The 23,851-nt window shown below is 41.2% G+C and overlaps 1 protein-coding gene across 8 annotated transcripts in view; it reads right to left on the bottom strand.

Annotated features, from left to right (window-relative positions):
• Window positions 1-23,851, bottom strand: part of herc1 (HECT and RLD domain containing E3 ubiquitin protein ligase family member 1) — a 48,046-nt gene that overhangs the window by 8,667 nt on the left and 15,528 nt on the right. For 2 of the 8 annotated variants that reach the window (XM_079604383.1, XM_079604384.1), the window contains exons 20-62: window positions 23,712-23,826; window positions 23,502-23,622; window positions 21,840-22,014; window positions 20,261-20,543; window positions 19,728-19,848; window positions 19,587-19,638; window positions 18,440-18,708; window positions 18,123-18,347; window positions 17,643-17,763; window positions 17,324-17,561; window positions 16,964-17,133; window positions 16,721-16,876; window positions 16,510-16,616; window positions 16,298-16,408; window positions 16,010-16,180; window positions 15,210-15,449; window positions 14,999-15,082; window positions 13,645-14,174; window positions 11,485-12,266; window positions 10,736-10,952; window positions 10,485-10,645; window positions 9,625-9,741; window positions 9,306-9,510; window positions 8,993-9,114; window positions 8,088-8,317; window positions 7,452-7,720; window positions 7,313-7,365; window positions 6,986-7,186; window positions 6,658-6,832; window positions 5,350-5,617; window positions 5,051-5,264; window positions 4,434-4,690; window positions 4,225-4,352; window positions 3,992-4,128; window positions 3,112-3,312; window positions 2,846-2,976; window positions 2,464-2,675; window positions 1,603-1,723; window positions 1,328-1,474; window positions 1,093-1,194; window positions 815-988; window positions 381-698; window positions 204-269 (exon numbers count right to left, since the gene is read on the bottom strand). In XM_079604383.1, the coding sequence (XP_079460509.1) occupies window positions 204-269; window positions 381-698; window positions 815-988; window positions 1,093-1,194; window positions 1,328-1,474; window positions 1,603-1,723; window positions 2,464-2,675; window positions 2,846-2,976; window positions 3,112-3,312; window positions 3,992-4,128; window positions 4,225-4,352; window positions 4,434-4,690; window positions 5,051-5,264; window positions 5,350-5,617; window positions 6,658-6,832; window positions 6,986-7,186; window positions 7,313-7,365; window positions 7,452-7,720; window positions 8,088-8,317; window positions 8,993-9,114; window positions 9,306-9,510; window positions 9,625-9,741; window positions 10,485-10,645; window positions 10,736-10,952; window positions 11,485-12,266; window positions 13,645-14,174; window positions 14,999-15,082; window positions 15,210-15,449; window positions 16,010-16,180; window positions 16,298-16,408; window positions 16,510-16,616; window positions 16,721-16,876; window positions 16,964-17,133; window positions 17,324-17,561; window positions 17,643-17,763; window positions 18,123-18,347; window positions 18,440-18,708; window positions 19,587-19,638; window positions 19,728-19,848; window positions 20,261-20,543; window positions 21,840-22,014; window positions 23,502-23,622; window positions 23,712-23,826 (8,297 nt within the window). Of the gene's footprint in view, window positions 1-203; window positions 288-380; window positions 699-814; window positions 989-1,092; window positions 1,195-1,327; window positions 1,475-1,602; window positions 1,724-2,463; window positions 2,676-2,845; window positions 2,977-3,111; window positions 3,313-3,991; window positions 4,129-4,224; window positions 4,353-4,433; window positions 4,691-5,050; window positions 5,265-5,349; window positions 5,618-6,657; window positions 6,833-6,985; window positions 7,187-7,312; window positions 7,366-7,451; window positions 7,721-8,087; window positions 8,318-8,992; window positions 9,115-9,305; window positions 9,511-9,624; window positions 9,742-10,484; window positions 10,646-10,735; window positions 10,953-11,484; window positions 12,267-13,644; window positions 14,175-14,998; window positions 15,083-15,209; window positions 15,450-16,009; window positions 16,181-16,297; window positions 16,409-16,509; window positions 16,617-16,720; window positions 16,877-16,963; window positions 17,134-17,323; window positions 17,562-17,642; window positions 17,764-18,122; window positions 18,348-18,439; window positions 18,709-19,586; window positions 19,639-19,727; window positions 19,849-20,260; window positions 20,544-21,839; window positions 22,015-23,501; window positions 23,623-23,711; window positions 23,827-23,851 lie in introns of all 8 variants that reach the window. The other 6 variants (XM_079604387.1, XM_079604388.1, XM_079604382.1 and 3 more) reach the window with 5 other exon arrangements.

Below are 23,851 nucleotides of genomic sequence, written 5' to 3'. Positions count from 1 at the left end.
GACACTAAAAAATTAAGTAATCCGCTTTGCCATCACAAGCAGAAATTATATTTTAAAAAATAAATTGTATTTTAAATTGCAATATTTCACATTATTATTGTTTTTACTGTATTATTGATCAAACAAATTAAGCCTTGGTGATATATGTAAATCGATTGACATATATATAAATATATATTTCTATCCCTTTTATGTGCTTTCACCTCTGGTCTGGAAGTGGCCCAAGACATGATCTGCTCATCTATCCCAGACAGCCACTTGCTGTTGTCCTGTGTGTGATGAAAAGACTGTGACCCATCATCAACAACAGTTTATTTTTCACCATCAAATTATTAAATATGGCAGTCTCACAGGACAAGTGTATGTTTAATCGCCCTCACCATAAGCAATGCCAGTTTGTCCTTGGCCACGGGCTCCAGGTCCGGGACGATGAAAGACTCAGGAAAGGTGTGTCCACGCACAAGGGCCTCGGCCGTTTTGACTGTGGTGGAGAAGCAGTGAAGCCACGCCCACTCACTGCTGGCCCAAGAGCCGGGGAAGGGGGTGGGGGAGGAGCCAGGCTCAGGTGGGCAGTGGGCCAGATGAGGTGGGACAGGAGGATGACACAGTAGAGCGTCCAGCTGCAGACCCACCGCCAGAGACGCCAGACACTGCATGTAAGGACTGTGGACGAGCTGCTCCCCACACACCACGTGAGGCTGAAACACACCAAAAAAAAAACGGGTATAAGAAACAGAAATGACCCCAACCACATCTCTACATTTAGCATTTTTCCATGAATAGTATTTGCTAAAATTATATCAGTTTTGTGTACCTTCTCATATGCGTACTGCTCCTGAAGCATGATGGGAAGTCTCTCCAGGAAGGCTCTCATGCATGGAGCCATATTCAGTCCCACAACACCCTGCTTCTTCAGCGCCGTGCGGCAGGTTGCTAATACGTGATTGGTTGCCATAAACTCTGCTGAGCTATTAACGACCAGCACATCCTGCAGAACAAACACAGACTCCAAATAAGCAACATCTTTTCTAGATATTTGATTTAAAAATAAACGAAAATCGATTACAATTTAAACTTTCAGGATTCTTTTACCTTTGAGCGATTGGAGCAGACAGCTACACCCACGTCAGGGATCCAAACTGTGTTGTGAATCGCTCCAGATCCTGCAACTACTGTTTGTAGCACTGATCCATCCTACACGTATAAACATACACACAAATGTACCATCATGAAAACGCTATATTGATCAATTCAAGTTTGTTTGTTAGTATTGTAAGTTTAGGTTGTATGCGTTTATAAAGTGTACGCGTCCATGACAGACACTGACCCGTAATGACCAGATGTTTAAAAGTCCACCAACCCCTCCGGACACCAAAGCCAGCCCATCTGGACTGAATGCTACTGTCCGCACAGGACTCATGTGACCCCGGAGCTTGAACACACACACTGCTCCTTCACTCCGCTGAGGGTCTAGCTGGAGAGAGAGAGAGCGGGGAAGTCACATTAAAAACACACAAACGTAAATACTAACGGATAGGGAAGAACAGATAGCAAAGTATAATTCAGAGGTTTTTAAATTGCTTAGATGTATGGACACATTACCATCAGTTTGGATTTGGATTCTGATTCCCACCATGCATCAGGGCAGGCAATGCTGGACTGAGAGTATGATGAAGGGTCCTGCGGTACAGTCCACACAGATACCAGGCCGTTTTGACAACATCTGTGAGACAAAGAGTACAAGTTTTAATAACCATATTCTTAATTTAAGACATATTTCACAATGCACACATTTTTATCAATGAAAAAAAAGTGATTAAAAATACTACAGGAATATATAATTACATGCTTGTGACTTGTGAAAAAGCCCTTAGAAACATTTCAATTTGATTTCTGTAATTGGAAAAATAATGTACATTGCAAACTTACCAAAATATAAACCAATAACAGTAACGATAATAATACAATTAAAATTAGCTATTTACTGAAATATCTACTGCTTATATACCAAGCAATGGCACTTTAAATAATAATTTTTATGCAAACTATCATTCAAAATTTGGGGGTCAGTAAGATTTTTTTTTTTCAACATGCACACATTAAATTAATCTAAAGTAAAGTGAAAACTTAGCTCTGCCATCACACAAATAAATTACATTTTAAAATATATTTAAACAGAAAACAGACATTTTTTATTATAATAATATTTCACAAAATTAATGTTTTTATGGTATTTTTAATCAATAATACGTTTATTTGATTAAAAATACTTTTGTAAAAATGACAATCTTTTTTTCCATCAATAATCCAAAAGCCAGTGGAAAAATCCTGCTGGGTTTTTAATGAGGGAACCAGGCTGATGCTAACTTCCGGGTTACCCTACAAAAATATGTCATCCCTGCACCACTCTATTGGATTTAGCACTCTGATGTATTAGCGTGCACACTGTTTGTCTGGACATACGTGGCAAACATGTTGAGAGGTTTAGGTCCTAGACCAGACAGATTGCACCAGGCAACAGCATTGACAACAGCAGGGTGGGCGATACTTTGCAGACACGTCCAGCTTTGGCCCAAACCTGTCCCCGACCCCATCCACAGACGCACAATCTCCTCTTTAGCACAGCTTATTAACACTTGCCCACCTGGAGCCCAGCGCAATGAACTGATGCTTTCCTACGGTCACAACACACAAAGAGAGAACAAAGATTTGACTGTCAGTGAATTGATGAAGGCATGTTAAATTGCTTCTTCAGTCAAGGATTTTTACACAAAAGAATGTGTGAAAGTACTGTATGTGAATGCTATATGTGTATCAGTTTATGATGAGTAATGATGACTCTAACCTTATGGGCATCAATAACCACCACAGATCCATTCTCTAAAGGCTCCTTAGAGCCAATCAGAAGCCTTCCATCAGCATATCCAACTGCAAAGGGCCGGTCCTCACTGTACCATGCGATTTGGGTTACAACCACTGTAGAGATCAGCACCAAGCATGAATACACACATGAAAAAAATGCCCTATAGAAATCTTGTTTACAGTTTCAAAAAGCTAGAACAAACTGGGGATAATCGCATGCATTAGTATGGATTTTTTAAATGTCAGTACCGTCTTTCCTGAAGCAGTGTTGGAGTTCAGTTCTCTGCATATCAGAATCATCAAGAACCTCGAGAAGTCCCAATGTCCCATCCATGCGACCCACCAATAGCAGCTCTCGAGGCTCCCCGCCCCACAGAGACCCCGCCTCCTCCTCCGGCCAAGCTAACGATGACACCCAATGAGGCTGCAGGTCCAATGAGGCCTTCCCACCTTGTGCGCAAACACATCGTGATGCACTGATATTAAAATTCTGGCCAATTCTGATAAGCCAATAAATATTTTCTATATTAAAATATATACAATTTGTTCCATTTTGTCTATATAAATGAAAAACAAAACACTGAAAACTACTACAAGTAAATTTTGGCATCACAACATTATAATATACAGTATGGAAAATTGATATTTTGCTAAACATTACATTTAACAGTGTTATATATATATAAAAAAAATAATATTTTTGTAATCTAAATGTAAAAATATAGCAAATGAGTAGCACAATGAATCCATGATCCAATATCAACCAATACTGATAAATAAATAAAAGCAAAAACTGTTGTCTGATAACCGGTATGGTACCATTTTTTTTTTAAATGTCTTATTCAGCAAGGACACATTAAATTGATAAAAAGTGACATTTATAATGTTACACAAGATTTCTAATTTAAATTATGGAAGTTCTTTTGAACCTTCTATTTATCAATTAATATAAAATTGTATCACTGTTTCCGAAAAAATATTAAACAGAGCAACTGTTTTAGACATGATAATAAGAAATGTTTCTTGAGCACCAAATCAGCCTTGCTGAGCATAAAACAAAAAAGTAAAAATCTAATGGGCCCCAAACTTATAAACAGTATTTATATGGTGGTGATGGTGAGCAACTTACCATTGACTTGCCAAATGTTCACTATTTTCTCCATGGCAGCAGCCAAGTACTTCCCACTCACACTCCAGGCCACTGGAGCTAAGCTTGGATCACCCGGTGACCCCAGATTATTCATACACTCCTCCGAAGAATCATCTCTGAAGACAGACACAGAAGGCCATAAACATCACCTTTCAGACAGTTGTTTCAGTGGGTGAAGAACAGGCCTAATTAGGAGAAAGAGAGAAACTCACGCTTTGTTAAAGACGCATGTCTGCTGCAGGGTGTACTGGTTTTTGGTCACGGTCCAAACGCGGACCGTCCCATCATTCCCACTTGTAGCCAGAAACCCTTTTTTACTACACCACCCACATGTGATCACCTACAAGAGACCAAATGACTCGGCATCAAAAACCACCCAGTGCGGTTAAACGCAGCAAACACAGCGCTGTGGGAATCATACCCTGCTCTGGTGGGCCTCGAGTCTGAAAGTGGACCACTTCCGCAGGTCTCCTGCCACGTCAGCGAAGGTCTGCGGGCGGCTCTGATTGTCTCGGTCGTGAGCCGCCAGTGTGCGCACCAGCTGCTGCGCGGCCCATTGGCGGTGCTGCGACGAGAGTCGAGACGAGAGGCAGCACGCCGCCAGCGCATTTGCCAGCTCCAATGGGCCTACAGCAAGGGGGGCACAGGAGAGGTGGGCATAGAGAGGCGACATTAGCCCTGTGACGACCGAGCAGAACAAAGCCAGGCCGCGAGTGAGAGAAACAAACACACGTGCACACAGACGGATACACCACACACACACACACACACACACACACACACACACACACACACACAATGAGAAAAAAAAGTGAGAAATTAAAATGGTGGTGATTGGCAGCAAAGGCTGTGGTTTTCGAGCTGCAACACAACAAAGCTTCATCTAACAACCCCTCTGCTGCAAGAACAAACAAATAAAGCATCAGATTTACAAGATTTAACCTAACAAAACAAAAACAAAAAAATGACGGGGAAAAAAACTTAAATAAGTAAATAATGTGGTGGCAGTCTCAAGCGGCTAGCAAGACGTTAACTAACCTCTCTTTTCCAGTTCAGCCTTGTCATAGCCGTGTCGAAGCCTGGCACCTTTATCGGCAAGCAGGGCAACTAGTGCCTGGGTCACCACAAAATTGGGTGATGTCACAAGCTTGTTCTCTTCTGCCACTCCCCTCAGGAAACTGGGCAGGAACTTTCTCTGGATTGGATCATCTACTGTGGTAAGATTCATCCCGGTGGCAGCAGATATCAGATTCTAGAGGAAAAGAGAGGCAGGATGAGACAAAGAGATAAATCTGTAAATCTTTTGTTTATAGATATTCATGAGAAGATCTGGCTACCTGTGTGCACAGCTGGACCAGGAGTTTGGCAGCGCTGGGGCTGTTTGATGCCAGACAGCCGACGGCGGTACTGAGGTATGCTAAACAAGAAATGGGTTTGGTAGGCTTACTAGCCCCTCGCGGGCGCTCAGAGGATCCGGGGCCTAATGCAAGGCCTGTGGACAGTCCAGCTCTACCTGCTGCAGCCAAACACATCAGACGCACCAGAGTCCTAATGTCTGTCAAGCCCAGAGACTCCAATCCTGCTGCTAAACTGCAACTAGATCCGCTGAGGAGCAGAAATATGAGTTTAGACTTGTGTGTATATATATATATATTAAATATAAAATGTATTAACATATGAGCCGTGATTCTCAAATTTCAAAGATTGATTTTCTAAATGTTAGTTAATAATAATGTGATATTGTCGGAACAAATAAGGCAGCAGTCAACTGCAAGAGCAGTGCAGAGCCCGGACAGTTTAGAGAGTGGAACAGGGGAAGCATTATGAAGGAAGCTTACTCGACCACAACAGTTTCTATATCAACATCTTAACAATATCCACGTTTCCACCGCAGGAACTTTCCCCAGGAACTAGGTACTCAGTGTGTTTCCACCTGCAGGAACCAGGGTCTAAATGAAGTTCCGGGTGATAATGTCTCCCTCGGAAAGTCCCTGCTTGCGAGGAAGTACTTTTTCAAAGTTCAGGAACTTTCGGGGGTGGGACTTGGGCGCTGAACATGCGAACATGCTGATTGGTTGAGTTCATGCCGCATTTTGATTAGTTGACTCCACGCAGCATTTTATTTAATCCACTATTTTTTTTTAATCTGTTGCGTTGCGTGCACGTGCAGTAAGAGTTGTTTGCTATTCGAATGAACAATGGAGTTAAAAAAATATGAGCAATGGAACGACGACGAGGTTCAGGCTTTATTAAGCTTAAATTCAGAGGATGAAATCCAGCGGGCACTGTGAAGTAGCACGCAGTCCTACGTCACCGGACTAATTTGCCTAATCTTCACGGTACTTTAGACCTCGATGGAAACACAGACAGCAACAGGTCTGGGGAAAAAAAATTGTTCCTGGGACAAATTGTTCCGGTTAATTTCGGTGGAAACACGGCTTATATACTGTATAGTTATTGGTACACGTAAAGTTTTTATTGTGATCTTGGCGCCTCTTATGTGTACAGGTGCTTTTTACTCACAAGAAATGCATTCAATGTGGAAACAAACAATACCTGCTTGTAAGAGCGAATTAACATATGTATCTGATAATAAATCACTAAATATTATAAATGCAAATTAAAGCAGCCACATCAACACTTACCTAACTGACAACAGGGACAGTGCTCTCATGACCATTGTTCTGGCCAACAGGACTTGTGCAGCTGCAGTGACTCTTTTCAGAGCCACCAGGCGATCAGCAGACGTCTGGAGACCTGATGCTTGCTCCCCCAAAGACAACCGACCTGATGAACTCTTATCCACTGAACTCTGGCAACCTATAGACAGAGAATGTTTTACTTAGTCAAATCCATAGATACACATAAATACAAACATCATAGACAATATTTGCGAATGTTTGTGGCATTTTTACACCATTAATCAATGATATTTATTTAAGTCACTTAATTGCATTGGTGTTATTATTGTACCTATCTGCAAGAGAGTCTCCTCCATGCTGTTGGTGGCAGTTACCATGGCAACAGAGGCTCCGAGAGGGTCGGTGTCGGGAAAATGGACAGCCTCAGGAACAGTTCTGCGCTCACTAAGACCCAGCGGAGCAGAGAGCAAATCGAACTCCTCCTCGCCCGTCAGACGCTCTGCGTCGTCTACATCCAACATGTCCCAGTCCTCTGCAGGAAAAAACCACATGTACTTACAACATTTACCCTATATCAGTAGTAGTGGTTGTTAATAATTCTAGCAAATTTCTTTTTGGTTTTTCTGGGTATGGTTTTGCATGTAGACACTTTTAATACCTTCATACACACAGTCTTGTTTTCCCAACAGGTCTGGGGCTTGACCTTTATACCTGAAAAACCGAGATCAGTGAAATACGTCAGATTCTCGTGAATTATGAGATATATGATAACGCATGCACGCGAACACACTGCTCACCTCTCAGGCAGTGGTCCTTTGATCTTGCTCTTCATGTTGAGGTATTTCTCTCTGCAGCTGCCACAGAGCAGGTAATAGGGATTCCCGCTTCCACACTCCCCTCCGAACCAGCCGTCAACATAGGATCCATTGCTGCGGTAACCCTGGCGATTGGCACTGCGACCGCAGCCCGGATGGCTCTTCTTCATGTGCTGATTGAAGCTGGAAACGCTGACCCCACACAACTCACACACGACCACCTCATCGCGGTCCTCCGACTCGCACACATGCTAACACACAAGCAAAAAAAAAAAAAAAAAAAAAACTGTGGTCAGATGGAAGAGTAAGTTGTGCAACAAACATTTGAAACTAAGTTGCCAGTAGAACATGGATCAGGGCTAAAGCATCCCATTATACATCTGCTGCTTTTGTACTGTGCCAGTAAAGCATGCACCAGTGTTAGTAAGTGTGCGAAAGCTGCTGTGCTTCAGCAGAAGTTTGTCTGCGTCCAATATGAGGGCGTGAGTAAGCAAACTCTATGCAAGTGCATTATGTGCATCTCTGAACAAATGTGTAGGGGTGTGTCTGTGTACAGCCGTGCAGGGGTTAAAGGTGAGTAGTAAAGCAGCGGCAGCCCCAGGCTGCTGTCACACACACCCATGTTGGCCAGTCCAGTACCTCCGGGATCCACATTCCCAGAATGTCGGAGTCGGATGCCAGCTCCTGGGTGAACATGGCCTCCATGGCTTCCTGATCCAATTCCAGCTCCAGCTCTTCATCTAGATTGAAGTCGTACAGTGCCCCGAGAGGCCCAGACTCCTGCTGCAGTCCAGAGCCTTCTCGACGGGCTTGAGTTCGATGTGCTTGAACTGAGCGGTACAGTCCAGCTACACAACAAAACACAATATTAGTGTTGAGACAACTGTTACAAGTTACAACTTAATGTTGTAGAATTATATTATACATACAACCACATATACAAATGCATCCATTTTCCAAACCGCTTGTCCTCAGTACGGTCATAAAGGTTATGCATACATTCAAGAAATGAACAATTATTTTGTTAAGCAAGGATGCATTAAATTGATCAAAAGTTAAAGTAAAGACACTTACATTGCTACAAAATATTCCAATTAAAAATAAATTCTGTTTTTTTTTTTACTTTCTATTCATCAAATTATCTTAAAAATATATACAGATTCAACAAAAATATTAAGCAGCACAACTGTTTTCAGTTTTCAACTGTTAATAATAAGAAATGTTTCGTGAGCACCGTCTGAAGGATCATGTGAGTAATGATTGGAGTAATGGCTGCTGAAAATCAGCTGTACCATCACAGAAATAAATTACATTTTAAAATATATTGTATATTGCAGCTTTTGTTTGTGTCCCTTCTTTCAAAAACATTTAAAAAATCTTACCGACACCAGACTTTTGAACAGCAGTATATATACACTAGTCCTTTCAGGGTCAGTTAAACCAGCCACATTACACAGGGCTTCATTGAGACTGATTAGACAAATAGTTGAAAACATGCATATTTGCAGATCCCTAGAGTGTACCTGCACGAGCTAGTAAAGTGCGTGCAGCAAGGTCAAAGCGGTGTTTCCTGCTGGCCGCAGAGCGTCCTCTGGGAGTGGGGCCTGCAGAGGCAGAAGCCGAATCTTGATCAAGACCTTCAGGACTGTAGGAACAGAGATATCACAGTGTTGCATTGAAAAACATTATTTTGGCCATTTATCATTCTAAGTACACAGTACCTAACAATAATTGTTTTATTACTGAATAAAAAAAAAAATGGGGGTCTTTAATTACTTAGGAATTAAAAACACCCAATAAGTAAATGTCATGTCATTCATTCTGTAGGTATTGCACCTGTCACTGAATCCCTCCTCCATCTCTGCAGCGTCAGCATTGGGGATGTCTCCCGGTGAGCGCAGGTAACCCCTCTCTGTGCTCTTACCCCCTGCTGCCCCGGAACAGGGGTCTGAAGCCTCCTCAGAGTCTGCCATGCCCGGATGGTCGATCATCCACATTGCAAGCACAGTGATGTTTTGAGCATCTGCCTCAGCACGTGCACCTACAGACCAATACAGAACATACTCTGAATGTCTGATATGATATAAATACTCTCATAGAAATGTCATGTCTGATTCAGAATTTATTTTTTCTTCTCATATAAGTATTTGTCTACCTGTTGCTTCCAAAGCTTTCATGATCTGCCTGAGTGAGAATCCCATTTCCAGCAGTGGAACTGCAATGGCAGGAGGAGGTGGAGACGTGGAGAGACGACTGCTGGGGTCTGATAATGCTTGGAGTGAATAAAAATACATTTTCAGAATAATTATTTTTTTCTTCAAATTATAGTTTCAGCATAATTTGAAAAGTTTCCTAATATTACATTTTTTAAATGTTTTTTTGAAAGAAGTCACTTATGCAAATTGCACACTAAGGCTGCATTTATCTCTCCCTTTTTTTATCTTACCCGAAACTTTTGAATGGTTGTGTATCGCAACTTCCACAAAAATATAAAGCAGCAAAATATGTTTGCCTCCTGTTCGTTTTGAAAACGAACCTATGCCAGTCCCACACCATACACACGTCAAATTACAATTAGGCAGAGTAACTTTTCTGTTTATAGATATGAAAATACACGCTCAAGCATAGTGACGGATGCGCGCAATTTCCTGCGAAAACCATCCTGACAGGTCTAAAATATAAACACTTATAATAGGCTTACCGTAGTGAATCAGGGTAAGACAAAAAACATGTTTTGGAAGAAGGATTGATGATATATTGTCTTGAACAAAATAGTATTACATAGCTGTAATTATGTGAAATATTATTGATTAAATTAATGCAGCCTTGGTAAGTATAGGAGACTTCCTTCAAAAAACATTTTTTTTTTTTCCCCCTACAAAAAAAAAAATCAAAATTGTATAGTATATATAATTGAAATTACATTTTGAATGCCATATTTTAGATGTGTTTTCAGACATTTGACCCCCATTTTATTAATTAAGAGAAACGTATTGCGAGTGTGTGTATTTGTACCTGTCCTAGTGTTGGTCCTGGCAGGCTGGGACTCCGGTGATGTGAGGCTCTGTCTCCGGCCGTGCTCGTCCGATGGCGAGGTGGGCAGTGATGAGACGGGAGGGGTCTGAGCTCTACGTGCCGGCAAGAGGGTGGTTGTCGGGTAGCTGGAGAACATCTGCCTGCTCGGATATATACATACAGATTTATATACATACAGGTTGAAAGGTTCAATGTTCACACACTCAAAAAGCCATCCGTTGGGTGTGTACCTGAGCAGGCTGAGCGGCATCACTCCAGGTGATTCAGAAGCTGGTGCAGTCTCGGCATCTGTAACAGGTGTGGTTGCTGTGGTAACGGGTGTGGTTGCTGTGGTGGTGTCCTCCAGTGAGGAGCTCATGAAGGAGGTGCTGCTGGAAGCTGAGGGGGAGGTGGTGACCGGAGTCTGAAACTGTTGCTCTCCCTCTAACTCCTCACACTCTGTGTCCACTAAAAACACACACACATTCACATACTTTATGAAGAGAAGTGTGTGTCCAGGGAAAGAAAATGTAATTGTGATCTAAAGATGAGTGCAAAATAAAGGGGTTGCGAGTGACTTGAGGACTTGAGTCTATATTAAGTCTATTATACTCTTAAGGAGTATAATTTAAAAGGCAGCGGAAAGCAGAAAATTAGGTATGCCCGGGCCTTAACTTCCTTTAAATTATTAGCATATTAGAATGATCACACAATCATATAACACTGAAGACTAGAGTAATGATGCTGAAAATTCAGCCTTGCCATTAAGTTACATTAAAATGAAATTAAAACAGATTTCTTTCTTAAATAGTTAAATTGTAATAATATTTCACAATATTATCACACAAACGCAGCTTGGTGAACATAAGATTTCAAACTTTTGAAAAGTAGGGATATTCGAAAAGTTATTATTCTGAAGTAGTGTTATTCTAAAGCTTTTGAAAAGTAGTTATACATTCGGTTTATGTATATCAGATTTGTTTTACGTTTTCTGATGTACCTGGTTTGGAACTCTGGCCTTCCTGTTCTTCAAGCAGGCTATTGACCACTAGTTTGTAGATCATAGTCTGCGCCCGCTCCAGGTCTGCCAGCCCAAGCGCCCTTTTGATGGGTGACCTCATAACTGCCCGCTTCACCATGTGTCGCATCAGAAACTGCAGAGCTGATCGCAGCTCTGCCTCCTCCTGACACACGCTGACCCCAGGGCTTGCACAATCCGCATTATGGCCGCTATCAGGCGTCACTTTGGGGATCAGCAGCAGTTCGGCGTATTTACTACAGCTAAGAAGTACACTCAGGGTCTTCATCGCTCCCAGATACAGATACGAGAGCTGTACCGCATGCACCTCCATCTGTGCAGCCGCCTCCTGTGAGCTTCCCCGTGTCGCCACCATCTCCTGCAGTCTGCGGCGTCCCTCCGCTGGAGTCTGCTGTGTGGAGTCCTGTGTGTAGGCAGCCAACTCGCTCTCAGAGCGAGAGTTGGGCGGTGCGCGAGCTCGAACCTCGTCTAAGCTGTGAGACACACGCAGGTCTCCCGTCCCTTCTTTTGGTTTGGTGCGCGTCTCGTTCTCTCGTTCTTCCTGGGGTTCGTGCCGGTGTCTCCGTTCGTGCCGCCGGCTAGAGACAGATTTGGAGCTGTCGTCCTGCAGGCTGGCAAGGGTGGTGAGGTCCAGAAGCAGAGCCGCAGTGAGTCCACGGAAACGGGAAACGTCAAAGGGAAGAGGCTCTATCGGCTCCAAGTTGTACAACGGCGTGTCACTGGGCGACCAAAAAGTGGGGAAGCTTCAATAAAAAAGAGTGACAAACCAAACAGAGAGAGAAAGAGAGAGAGAAAGAAAGAAAGTGAGGGAGCAGGGAGGAGGGCCAGGGAACATGCAACATAATGGAAATAAAACAAAGGAATAAGTCAAAGAAATGATTAGGGAGGACGAAAAGTGGGAAAGAGTCTAGGGATGCGCGAGACTAGTCGACTACACAATACTGCTGAAACTTACTTGACGACAAAAGATCTTATAACAAATAGAATACCCTAAATAACGTACAGGTACATTTCATACATGTTTAAGCACGGATGTGTAAGCGGTGACCGTGGTAACAAACAACATAAATCAGCACGTCAAAGTATTGTTAACTAATTTTGAGGAACTGAGAATTCAGTTTTTAAAATGTAGCTCTTATTGGTCCAACAATGCCTAATGATTCAGTTGATTTTAATAAATATGTCTATAATTGGCTAACGTTAGGGTTAGGGTTTAAGTGAATGCTTAAAAGGTTAGTTCACCCAAAAATGAAAATTCTGTCATTAAATCGTCACCCTCATGTCACTCCAAACCCATATTAACATTGATCAGCGAACATATCAGAAGATCAACCAAACCTGCTTGACGCTTGAGAACAAACCTAATTGGTTCTTGTGGAAGCTCAAACGTGCTGCGTAACACATGAGAAATAACCTTATTGGTTCTCGCACATAAAGCAAACATGCTTGAGCTTCTGTTTACCATAACTGATGTGTGCGTAGATGAATGTTTATATTTGAAAAAGCCTACGGTTAATTAAATCTGTTCATCATATAAAGCGATCGTGTCTCTTCGCAAAATTTGGACTAAACCGCTCAATTCATATTGTTTCGTTTTACGATCTCTTTATGAACTTTTTGAAGCGTCAAAGAGTGACAGTTTGCGTAGCTGTCATGGAGGAACAGAAAGCTCTCAGATTTAATAAAAAAAATCTTCATTTGTGTTCCGAAGATGAACAAAGGTCTTTGAAAACAACATAAGGGTGAGTAATTAATGACAGAATTTTCATTTTTGAGTGAACTATCCCTTTAAATTTAATGTACAATAATCAAAATGCACAGTACATGTAGGTTTTTTCAACTGTGGTCAGTATGGGATTTGACTGTTCGATTCATAAATTAAGTAAGCTATTTTAAAAGGATCACTAAATAATACAGTCTTCTTGGTGTTTGTTAGACTGGTAGGTTACAAAATGTCCATTTAATCGTTAATGAAATTAGTTGTGGCGCACATCCCTTAAAGAAACCAAGAGAGCCCCAGATAGAAAGAAAGAAAAGTTGGAGACCTCTGGGGAGCAGGAAACAGCCTCAATATAACATTCAGAGATCAATAAACCATGTAAACAGATACCCATCTCTCACCTGATGGTAATCTCCGCCTCATCCCACTGCACCTTAGCTGATGTGCTCCCCTCCTTCACCACACCCAGCAGAGTGGCGTGTCTCCCCGTCTGCTTGTGCACACACCGTCCCCCCATCCTCAACCCACCATCTACTCCCCCTATCACAGCTAACACCGGCCACACCTGGTGGCACAGCGTCCGCAGGTGCGCCTCCGACAGCTCTGCTGCAGTGTGCCGTCCACTTCTTCCTCTCTCCTCCTCTCGCTCCTCCTCCTTCTCATCCTGCTCCTCACGGCTCTGTGCAGAGCGGCTCTTGCGTAGTCTGGTGGCCCCTGCTGGAGGAGCTCCTTCGCGCAGACAGCCCCTGATCTGCTGGAGGCGTTGGAGGATGCTATGGTTGATGGTTTGGGTCCAGCACTCCGAGCGGTGTAAGATCCTGACCAGCTGGGTAGTGGCTTCCGCAAGAACGGTTGCTACAGGGCTACAGATCGGGTCGCCAGGTAACAGGTCACGTGGTGTGCCCCTCATCTGCATGTCACAGATTTTTACCTGCAGGGTAGGGGACCAGTTAAAACAATAGAGAAAACAATAGAGAAAAGTGTAGAAATTTGCCAACCAGTATACATTTTCATTGCTTACAACATTATGATAGTGTTACATCACTTTCTACAGCGCCACAGCAAAAGAAATCATATTTTAGTTTTGAATGTGACTTTGCAGTCTGAACTGAATATAAGAAAAGACAATGTAGAACAAAATAATGTCAAGAAAACTTTTCTATTAAGCTTTGCAGGCAAAATCAAGCATTCAGTGTGAAAAATGTTTTGATTTAAAAACAAATGATTTACGAATTGTTATTTTTAAAAGGAATCATTAAAAAAAACGAATTTATCAGGGTTATTATCATTATTCAAAACTAATAAATATATTTGTTAATAAAATAAATAAAAAATAGAAGTATTACATGAAAAACTTAAAATAAAATTAGAAATGTTGCCTAAAGTACTAAAATGATTAACTAATAAACTGAAAATAAATTCAATGTACTATCAAAAAAGACTAATAAAATGACAAAGGCACATAGCAAAATTACTATAGGAAAAAATAACCAAAAGGAAATCTGAAAAAAAAGAAAGAATAAATACCGGTAATTTATATATCATATATATAATTTGTTTCATTGCAATATATGCCTGTTCAAATAAAAATTAAAAACATAACCTTAGAGAAACTGTATTCATAATATAAAGTAGAAAATGTTAAGAAATCGAAGCTTAGACTAACTGAACAGTTGAAAATGGTGTGTCTATCAGTGTCATAAAAAAAAAAAAAGACTAGGTACTGAAATCAACATCAGCATCTATGCATCTTACCTTCTCCCCTGGGTTGCTGCTGTAGAACATGACACAAGGGTAGAGCTCTGTAGCATCAACATCTTCAAAGGCCAGTTTGGGCTCCTGCCACATGGTTTAGCAAACAAATATGATAAAAGAGAGAGAAATAATAAGTGTTATAGTTCAGCTATTGATATGAGAGTTGGTAAAATGGTTAAATATTTGTCTTCATGAGTGGGCTGCACCGCACCTCTCCATTCTTGCCAAAGGACACAGTCCTCGCCTCCATGTCCAGCACACAGGTAATGTAGTCTCCCTGTGTGTAGCTGGACAGCGTGAGGGTCTGTTCTCCATTATGGTAGAGGTTGCCACTGTATGCGCGGTAGAGCCACATGTCTGCTGTTGTGCGGTGGTTAAAATCATGGACGGGCCAGCGTGAAACACCCACGCACGTTCCCTCGTTTCCACGATTCTCCTTCACGATATAGAACTGGAAAAAAATTATGTGCACTTACACTCACATAGCCTGACAGAATGTCCATATGACTTCCGTTCAAAAGTTACGTTTTTTTTTAAATGAAATTAATACTTTTATTCTGCAAGCACGCATTAAAATTATCAAAAGTGACAGTAAAAGACATTTATAATGTTACAAACGATTTCGATTTCAAATAAATGCTGCTCTTTTGAACTTTCTAATCATTAAAGAATCCTGAAAAAAAGTATCACCATTTCCACAAAAATATTAAGAAGCACAATTGTCAACTGTGATGATAAAAATAAGAAATGTTTCTTGAGCCCCAAATCAGTATATTAGAATGCTTTTTGAAGGATCATGTGACATTGAAGATGGGAGTAATGATGCTTTAAATGTAGCTTTCCATCACAGGAATAAATTACCATTTAAAATACACAACTGTTTTCTATTTGTATTTTAAAATCTTTTTTTTTCTTTCTTGTTATCTTTCATATTTTTTAAATAAAGATATAGTTAAAAAAAATCTTAGCCCCAAACTTTCTGACAGTATTGTAAAAGAAAGTGTGTAGAACCTTCCACTGGTAACAGCCAGAGGAAATGCCAGTGGAGGCCAGGCCGTAACCTTTGCCCCCACTGCCATGTGTCAGTCCCTGTCCGCTTTCCACCACACAGCACTGAGCCTTCTCAGGGTCAAAGGTCACTTCCTGGATAGGCAAATTTTCTTCCTCCTCCTCTGTCTCACCCTAAAACAACCAGAAAGGAAATTGAATGGCATCTCAGAAATGTAAATGTTAAGTATGAGCACATTTTGAAGCAGCAAAACCTTGACAAAAACACTTGACTGACTGTCTCTCCCTTACCTGTAGTTTGAGTTCCTGCTCTCTTTCTTTTAGCTGGATGGCGTGTTTTGCTTGAGCAACAGGTGCCTCCCACATACAGTCCGAGAGCAGCGAGAACAACCTCTCCACCACCTACCACACAAATTATCAATTTATCACACACAGTCAAATTTAGCTCTGCAACACATAAAAAAAAATAAAAAAAAGCACAATACAGGTGTGTGGAGTCAGACCTGAGTCATCTGATGGTCCTCCACACTGCTCTCACAGGCAGGAAGTACAGCTTCCAGAACATGAAGGGCTAACAGCCGTGTCCTCAAATTACCAACCAATGGAATGCCTGAAAAACACACACATTCAACTAATCTAACAACTACAACACAAGCAAGATGATGTTGATGATGATCGAAGACGAAGATGATGATCGGGACACTGCTGTATTACCTGAACAGCATTTCTGAGCAGCAATGTTGAGAAGGACTTCAGTCCATTTAGGAGATGCCATCTTGGACTGGATCGCTTTGGAAGAGACGACGCGCCGTAGAAACACCAAGAAGTCTCCAAGGTGCAGCTCTGCAGTGTGTGTCTTGCGTAACAATGCTACACCAAGATAAAAGCAATACATAAAACCACAAAATGAATTGACTTAATGAGCATGTGGCTGTTTTGAGCTCTTAAGTGTCCCACCTCGAAAATCTTTTTTCTGGGCATCTGCACAGTCGTCGGTCTTCTCCTGCAGTTCTGTACTTGCACTGAGTGTGCTTCCAGCAGCCTGAGCCAGCAGAGTCTTCAGCTGACTACACAAAAGATCCAACAGGGACTGGACCACCTTAGGACTCAACCTGTCCGCATATGTCCTGATGAAAAGATAGGGGAAAGCAACATTTTGAATGCTGTAAGATTTTGGCACTTTGTTTACATACCAGGTCTGAAGTTCCCTAAAGAAAATGCAGGCACTAGCATCATCATTTAAATCATACAGCATTGAAGGTTCAGATTGACTATGAAAAACCAGGTGTTAGCAGTCTGTGAGAGAACGTTTTGTACCCGGTGCTGATGGCTAGTATCTGTAGCAATCTGGTGCTGGCCACTTTAAGGGCAGTGCTGAGCTGAGAGCCTGCAGGCTTGTGCAGGAGTTGCAGTGTCTGTCCAAGCAGGGTTTCTGTTCCACAAAGCTGAGAGAGAACGTCCAAAAGGCCACTGGAGATAGCTAATGATACATCGACAGGCTGGTATCGCACACTTAAAGCGAAGACTGTCACCAAAAGAAGTCTCTGCTGGGCCTCTGGAAACACACACAGCATTGTGAATATATGTTCATTATAATAATATATGCCACATACAATTACTATAGTGTATACATTACCTATGTGATGCTTGTTAGCTTGCAGGGCTCTCTCTAATGTGACTGACAGCTGCTGATATATCTTATGCACAGCTGTCTGAATGTCCATCTGTAAACTTTTTTTGGCTGCTCTGACTCCATCCTACAAGGAAAGACAAAGAACATGCAGATAATAGCATAAATGATAACATACCTTTTTTAGCATGTTATGAGAAGTCATTTCAGTTCTTCCATGCACAGTTTATAGGACAAAATGTGTTAAAGCAAGAAGACCGAACTGCTCACATCCATTCTGATCTTCTCTTTTTTTTCTCAATAAGGCCTTATGCTTACATACCTCAGTCTAAATTAGCTCATATTAAGCCAGCATGACCTTCAAAGAACTCAACTATGTTCAGAAACTTAATCCGTTGCTTGTTATTCACTGATGATGGCATTAAATTATTTTGGAACGGTATGCCATGCATAAAACAAGTTAAAGTTTAGATCCATGTCAGTTACCTGGTAATGGTGTAGTTGGACATTCTCCCCCTTTGGCCCCCCATTACACACGGCACCCAGGCCGAAACATCCCGACAGGAACTGCAGTCTGACTGATGTTAGCAGAGAGGCAGAGTGAAAACTGATGCTTGTGCGTCCAGCTCCACCTCCAGAGCCTGCTTGACTGCTTTTCTCCTCCATCCCAGAAATCAACACCACAATCTGATGAAGGGCCTCTAGACGCAACTATAGAAACAATAAATAAATAAAAGCATAAGATATGTAGCTGGAAGGCACCTGTAGCAACAAAGACAAATAAAAATGCTGAATGCACGTACCTCTGCTCGGCTCTGCTGCTGCTCCATAGCTATAATAATGGCCTGTGGGCTGGTGGACACACTCTCTTCTGGTTCCTTAAACCCAGGAGCATTCCCAACATCTCCACTGATGAAGTTCACAATGTTCTCGATGAGTGCATGGAGCCTGAGTGATTGGCTCAGATCGATGTCTGACTCCTCGTAGGACTGCGGAGAGCTGTACAAACACTCACGGGCTGAGCGTCCCCCAAACCAATCAGCAGAAGAGTCTGGAGAACTGTAGAGAAAACCTTGAAAACACAACACAAAATCCATTGAGCAAATTTATAATAATGGGCAAATAAGTATAATTTAAATACATTTATATTTAAATGTAATTTATATATACTAATTTAAATATGTTTAATCTATATTTAAATAATAGTTTATAAATATAGTTAAATTGTAATTCAAATGATTAAATAAATGATACTTTCAACAGAAAACATTGAGTTTCAAATTCTCAAAACATTCCACAAGTCATCATCCTTTTTTCACATTTCAGTCCTGATTGTAAGAGAAAATCTGGGTAAAAAAGTATATGGTAAAATCTGCTTAATGGATCTAATAAGCCATTTTTTAGTAGCCAATAGCTTCATAAAATTCCCAGGCATAGAGGCAACAGTCGACCAAAAAGATGTGTCCCAGGTACAGTTTACTGTATGATAAAAAAAAAAAGCTAATTAATTTCTAATTTATTTAGCTATGACTGTTAACACATACAGAAAAAAAATATATAATGCATGTACCTTAGTACCTTAAATGGCATCCTATAAACTATATAATATAATTTTGGCAGGCAGGGTATGTGCAAAACAGGTGAACAGGAAAGACAGGTGATTGAATTATACCATAAACTTTTCTGTGGAATTCTGCAGCCACAGACAGCAGGTCTGAACATGAATTATGAGTATTATGTGAAATTACTATTTTATAGAAGAAATTTGTGTGGCATGTTTTGAATTTTGGAAGAACATGAAGATGTTAAATGTATGGACTCATTTAGCCAAGTAGAGTGACAGAGATGTCAGAGACACATTACATGTGTACACAGATAGACTTTAGCACAAATATACAGACACCAATACAGTGTCCCACTACTAGAGGGTGTTGGGGGAGGGGCTGTTACCTCTTTTTTTAGGAGTGAAAGCTAAATCCAGATCCACATTCCTCCTTGCATTCTGAAAATGATCACACCGACAGGTTACATAACTGCAATTTAAAAGCAAGAAAAGCAAATAAGGCAGTGTGCATGTGCCACAAATCTCACCAGTGAGTATCCCTCCTCATCAGACTCTGGCTGGGAGAGATCTGACTCACTCCTGGATTTTGTGAGTCTATAGCTGGGACTGCTCTGGATAGACCGACTCTCTGCTGACAAGCTCTCACTCCTAAAATAAAAATGGGAAATAAATGTTACATTTCCTGTAAGTGGGAATTACACAATCATGTCACTAAAAATGTGACCTAAATTTCATATTACCGGTAATACCACTAATGAACAATGTTTTTTGATTATTGAAATGATAGGTAACTGCTGCTTTTACGGTAATTGCAATTGGGTCAGCTTATAAAGGTGCTTCAAAAGTAGGGCAGCACAGAAGGTCTCTTGCAACTGGATAATATGAAATCTTAAAAAGTGGGTCAGGCATTTCTGGACAGCACGAGAGCACTGGAGAGGTAAACAAGTTCAGTGAGACCTTCAGACTCCAAGGATAAGGGTTGCATTATGAAAGTTAAGGCACGCTTACTCTTGTTTAACCTGTACTTTTACCTGTACTTTATAACGATGACGTCACTCACCTCGGCATAAACCCGCCTCCGTCCTGGTTGACCCCACCTGTCAGGGGTTGCTGATTGCTGTGTTGAGCGAGCGGCGTGCTGACGGCCAGCAGAAGCATTGCACAGCGGTGGATGACGGCATTGCATGCGGTGGTGTAAAGATCCTGTCCCTCCTGAGCAGTTGTGCTGCTCCTGCGCTCGGGACCAGGCTGAGCCGGCTCTTCCTGGACGCTCATGCTTCCGGTTCGATCTCGGTCCCTTCCTCGCGCTGCCTCCCGTGCTGATAGGAAACATTGAAAGATTTCTGTGTCCGCCAAGACATAAGACACAGATCGGCCGGGTTAGGGAAGCAGCCAAGAAGCATGAGGCTGTTAAAAAAGGGCCTATGGCTGGATATTACACAATGTCATGTGTAACAAACAACCATGGTTAACAATTTTGGGGGTTTTATAAGTATACATTACTGTTCAAAAGTGTAATGGTGCGTTCACTCCAAACGCGAAGTGTATATTCGCATTGCGTTACTCACTCTAGATTACTCGTGGGGTGTTTCTTGTTTTTCACATCACTCGCGCAAATAAAAACATTGTGCGAAAAGGAGTGTCTTCACACACAACAGTGATAGTAACCGGACGTATCAATAAGCTCTTCGCTGATTGGCTTGCGCAACTAAGCGGCATGCGAATTATCCGCTTGAGTTGAAATTTTTCAACTTGCGCGGAAGACGAATCAATAAGGATGCATTAACATTTATCTAAAGTGAAAGTAAAGGCTTTTACATTATTACAAAAAAAAATCTATTTAAATAATGTTTTTTAACTATTTTGCAGTTATATTATATTTTTAACTATATTTAACTTTATTTTCAAAATGTATAATATGAAGAAATATTTCTTGAGCACCAAATCATCAAGACTGGAGTAATGATGCTGAAAATTCACCTTTGCCATAACAGGAATACATTACATTTAAAAATATATTCAAATAGAAAACAATTTTTTTCACATATTTAATAATATTTCACAATATTGCTGTTTTTACTGTATTTTTGATCAAATAAATGCAGCCTTGGTGAGCATAAGAGACTTTTTTCAAAAAAACATAGCAATTAGCAACCCTAAACCTTTGAACGATAGTGTATATTGTGTGGTCTATTCTAATACAGTGCAATTTACAATGTCAATTCAATTACCGGTACTCAATATATCTTTAAAGTAATAGAGTAATACATTTAAATGTCATCATTTATTCACCCTCATGTCATTCAAAACCTGTATGCTGTTAATTTTTGAAGGAGGAGGTCATTTGTGAAAAATGACTTGCATTGTGGTCTGTTCCTATCAATCGATAGTTGTATAAAATATTGTCTGTTTATTCCACTTAAAATAGCGGTATATGGTTCAGGAATGATAAGAGTGTAAATAAACAATTACAGAACAATTATTTTTAGGTGTAATAACTAAGTAGTCAGACAGGAAAATGTAAAGGTACACAAAGTGTGTGAAATTGTGATTGTGTGACAACTTTGCACCATGCCACACAAAGCATCAGCCAACATCAGCAGCACACACACATGCCCATTAAATGTGTCTGAACTCACTTCCTGCGGTCATGACTTCATGCTCTCTTTCCCCCTCCTCATCTTCCTGCTCCTGGTGTCCTTCCTCCCTTTCCCTCTCTCGGTCTCTCTCCTCCAGTTCAGCCTCCTCATCTATAGTTCGGGTGAAAGAGTGTTCCTGAGGGTCCATCTCCACTGAGTCCACATTATCAGAGATCTGCACACAGGAGGAGAAATGGCTTTGCATATAGTGGGATCCAAAAGTCTTCCTTTTTTTTTTTTTTACTCTGGAAACATAATTTATATATATATATATATTAGGGCTGTCCGTTAAACGCGTTATTAACGGTGTTAACGCAAACCCAGTTTAACGTGTCACATGCTTTTGCAACAACTAGTAACGTTATTAAAACTACAACACCACACCGGATCTAGCTAGACCAGAAACAAAACAACAGGCACGCCGCACACACTTGTTTGGGCTTGCGATGCGAACCGGCCAAAGAGTGGACGAAAAGCGCAGCGCCGAGCCGCGTCTAGGACAACTCGTATCGCACATCGGACGCGCACTTTCTCAGTTTATGGCCAGCAATAAAAACGCCGAATGGCGCTGCCGGTGTGTGTACACTCATAGAGAATAATGTGTTCGAATTTTAAATACGAGGCGCTGCGCTTCTCGTCCGGTGTGCGACCCTCTTTAACGTTACGTTTTGAGTGGATGAATGATGAGCGCGAGACGCCGAAATGGATGCCAATAAGATTCTGAATGGAAAGTTTACTTTTAAAAAGTTGCGAAATGGTTCAATTGACAAGACCAAAGTGATCTGTGTGTTTTGTCATTGTGAACTGAGCTATCATCGCAGCACGTCCAGTCTGAAAATCACTTGATGGTCAAGCACACACACACAGCTGATGCGTTTCTACGCCCACTCGTCAATATCAGTAACGTTACCTCGTCAGTATTTCTTTCACCCTTTTATTGATGGACAGTGTTACATTGTGTGAGAGATTATTTGCTCCAAGTGAGAATGTTAGTGTGAAATTGAACACAGTATCCCAATGTGGTTTTCAATAAAAAACATTTGCACAAAGCAAGCCGATCCACTTTTCCATGCTGATAAGAGCATTAAAATGAGAAAATATAATGGGACAAAAAGAAATCAAGAGACATTTAGAATAGATAAAAATGTGCGATTAATCGCGAGTTAACTATGACATTCATGCGATTAATCGCGATTAAATATTTTAATCGTTTGACAGCCCTAATATATATATATATATATATATAGGGTCTGAGCCTGGTTTCTCCCAAGTTATTTTTCTCCATTCTGTCACCTGATGGAGTTTTGGTTCCTTGCCACTGTTGTCTTGGCTTTTGGCTTGCTTAGTTGGGGACATTTAATGTTCAACAATATTATTGATCTGCCTTACTTCAGGTGGACGATGACGCATTTTCTTCTAGAAACAATCACTGTGAAGCTGCTTTGACACAATCTGTATTGTAAAAAGCGCTATATAAATAAAGGTGACTTGACTTTAGAACAACATGAGTTGTGGTTAAGCGGAGTAAATATCCTTTTAAAACAAAGTCTGTTCCATTTCGCATGCCTGCCGTCATTAAAGCAAAAGGGGTAGACGGCAGATGCTAAAAAAGTTTTTAATCAAAGTGTTACGCTGCGAATATAAATTGTAATGAAAACATACTCTGCGTTCTCGTGATGATGAGCGGGTCTGGATGAGCTCCATATTCTTGCAAGCCAAGAGGCGATTCCGCACCTTATACACACTGCGATATACCTCTGCCAACAGTTTACATGGCTGATATCTGCAGGAAGACAGAAAACGAGAGAGAAATGCTTTAGTAGTGTCCACAGAGTAGCATTCTCTGAAGTTATGTAGGATATGATGTCATACCTCCCCTCTCCACATGCCTGTCCCAGCAGCCCTGTGTGTTTCAGCAGGACAGCAAGTACAAAGCGGGACACTGTGTCTAACAGAGCCTCATTTGGCAGTGACGAACTGTCCCAATCTACACAAAAACACACACACACAAA

The sequence above is a fragment of the Phoxinus phoxinus genome, assembly GCF_949152265.1.
Source record: "Phoxinus phoxinus genome assembly, chromosome: 2".
Taxonomy (NCBI): Eukaryota; Metazoa; Chordata; class Actinopteri; order Cypriniformes; family Leuciscidae; genus Phoxinus; species Phoxinus phoxinus.
The sequence above is the reverse complement of the archived record's forward strand: the minus strand, read 5'-3'. Positions and strand labels throughout refer to the sequence as shown.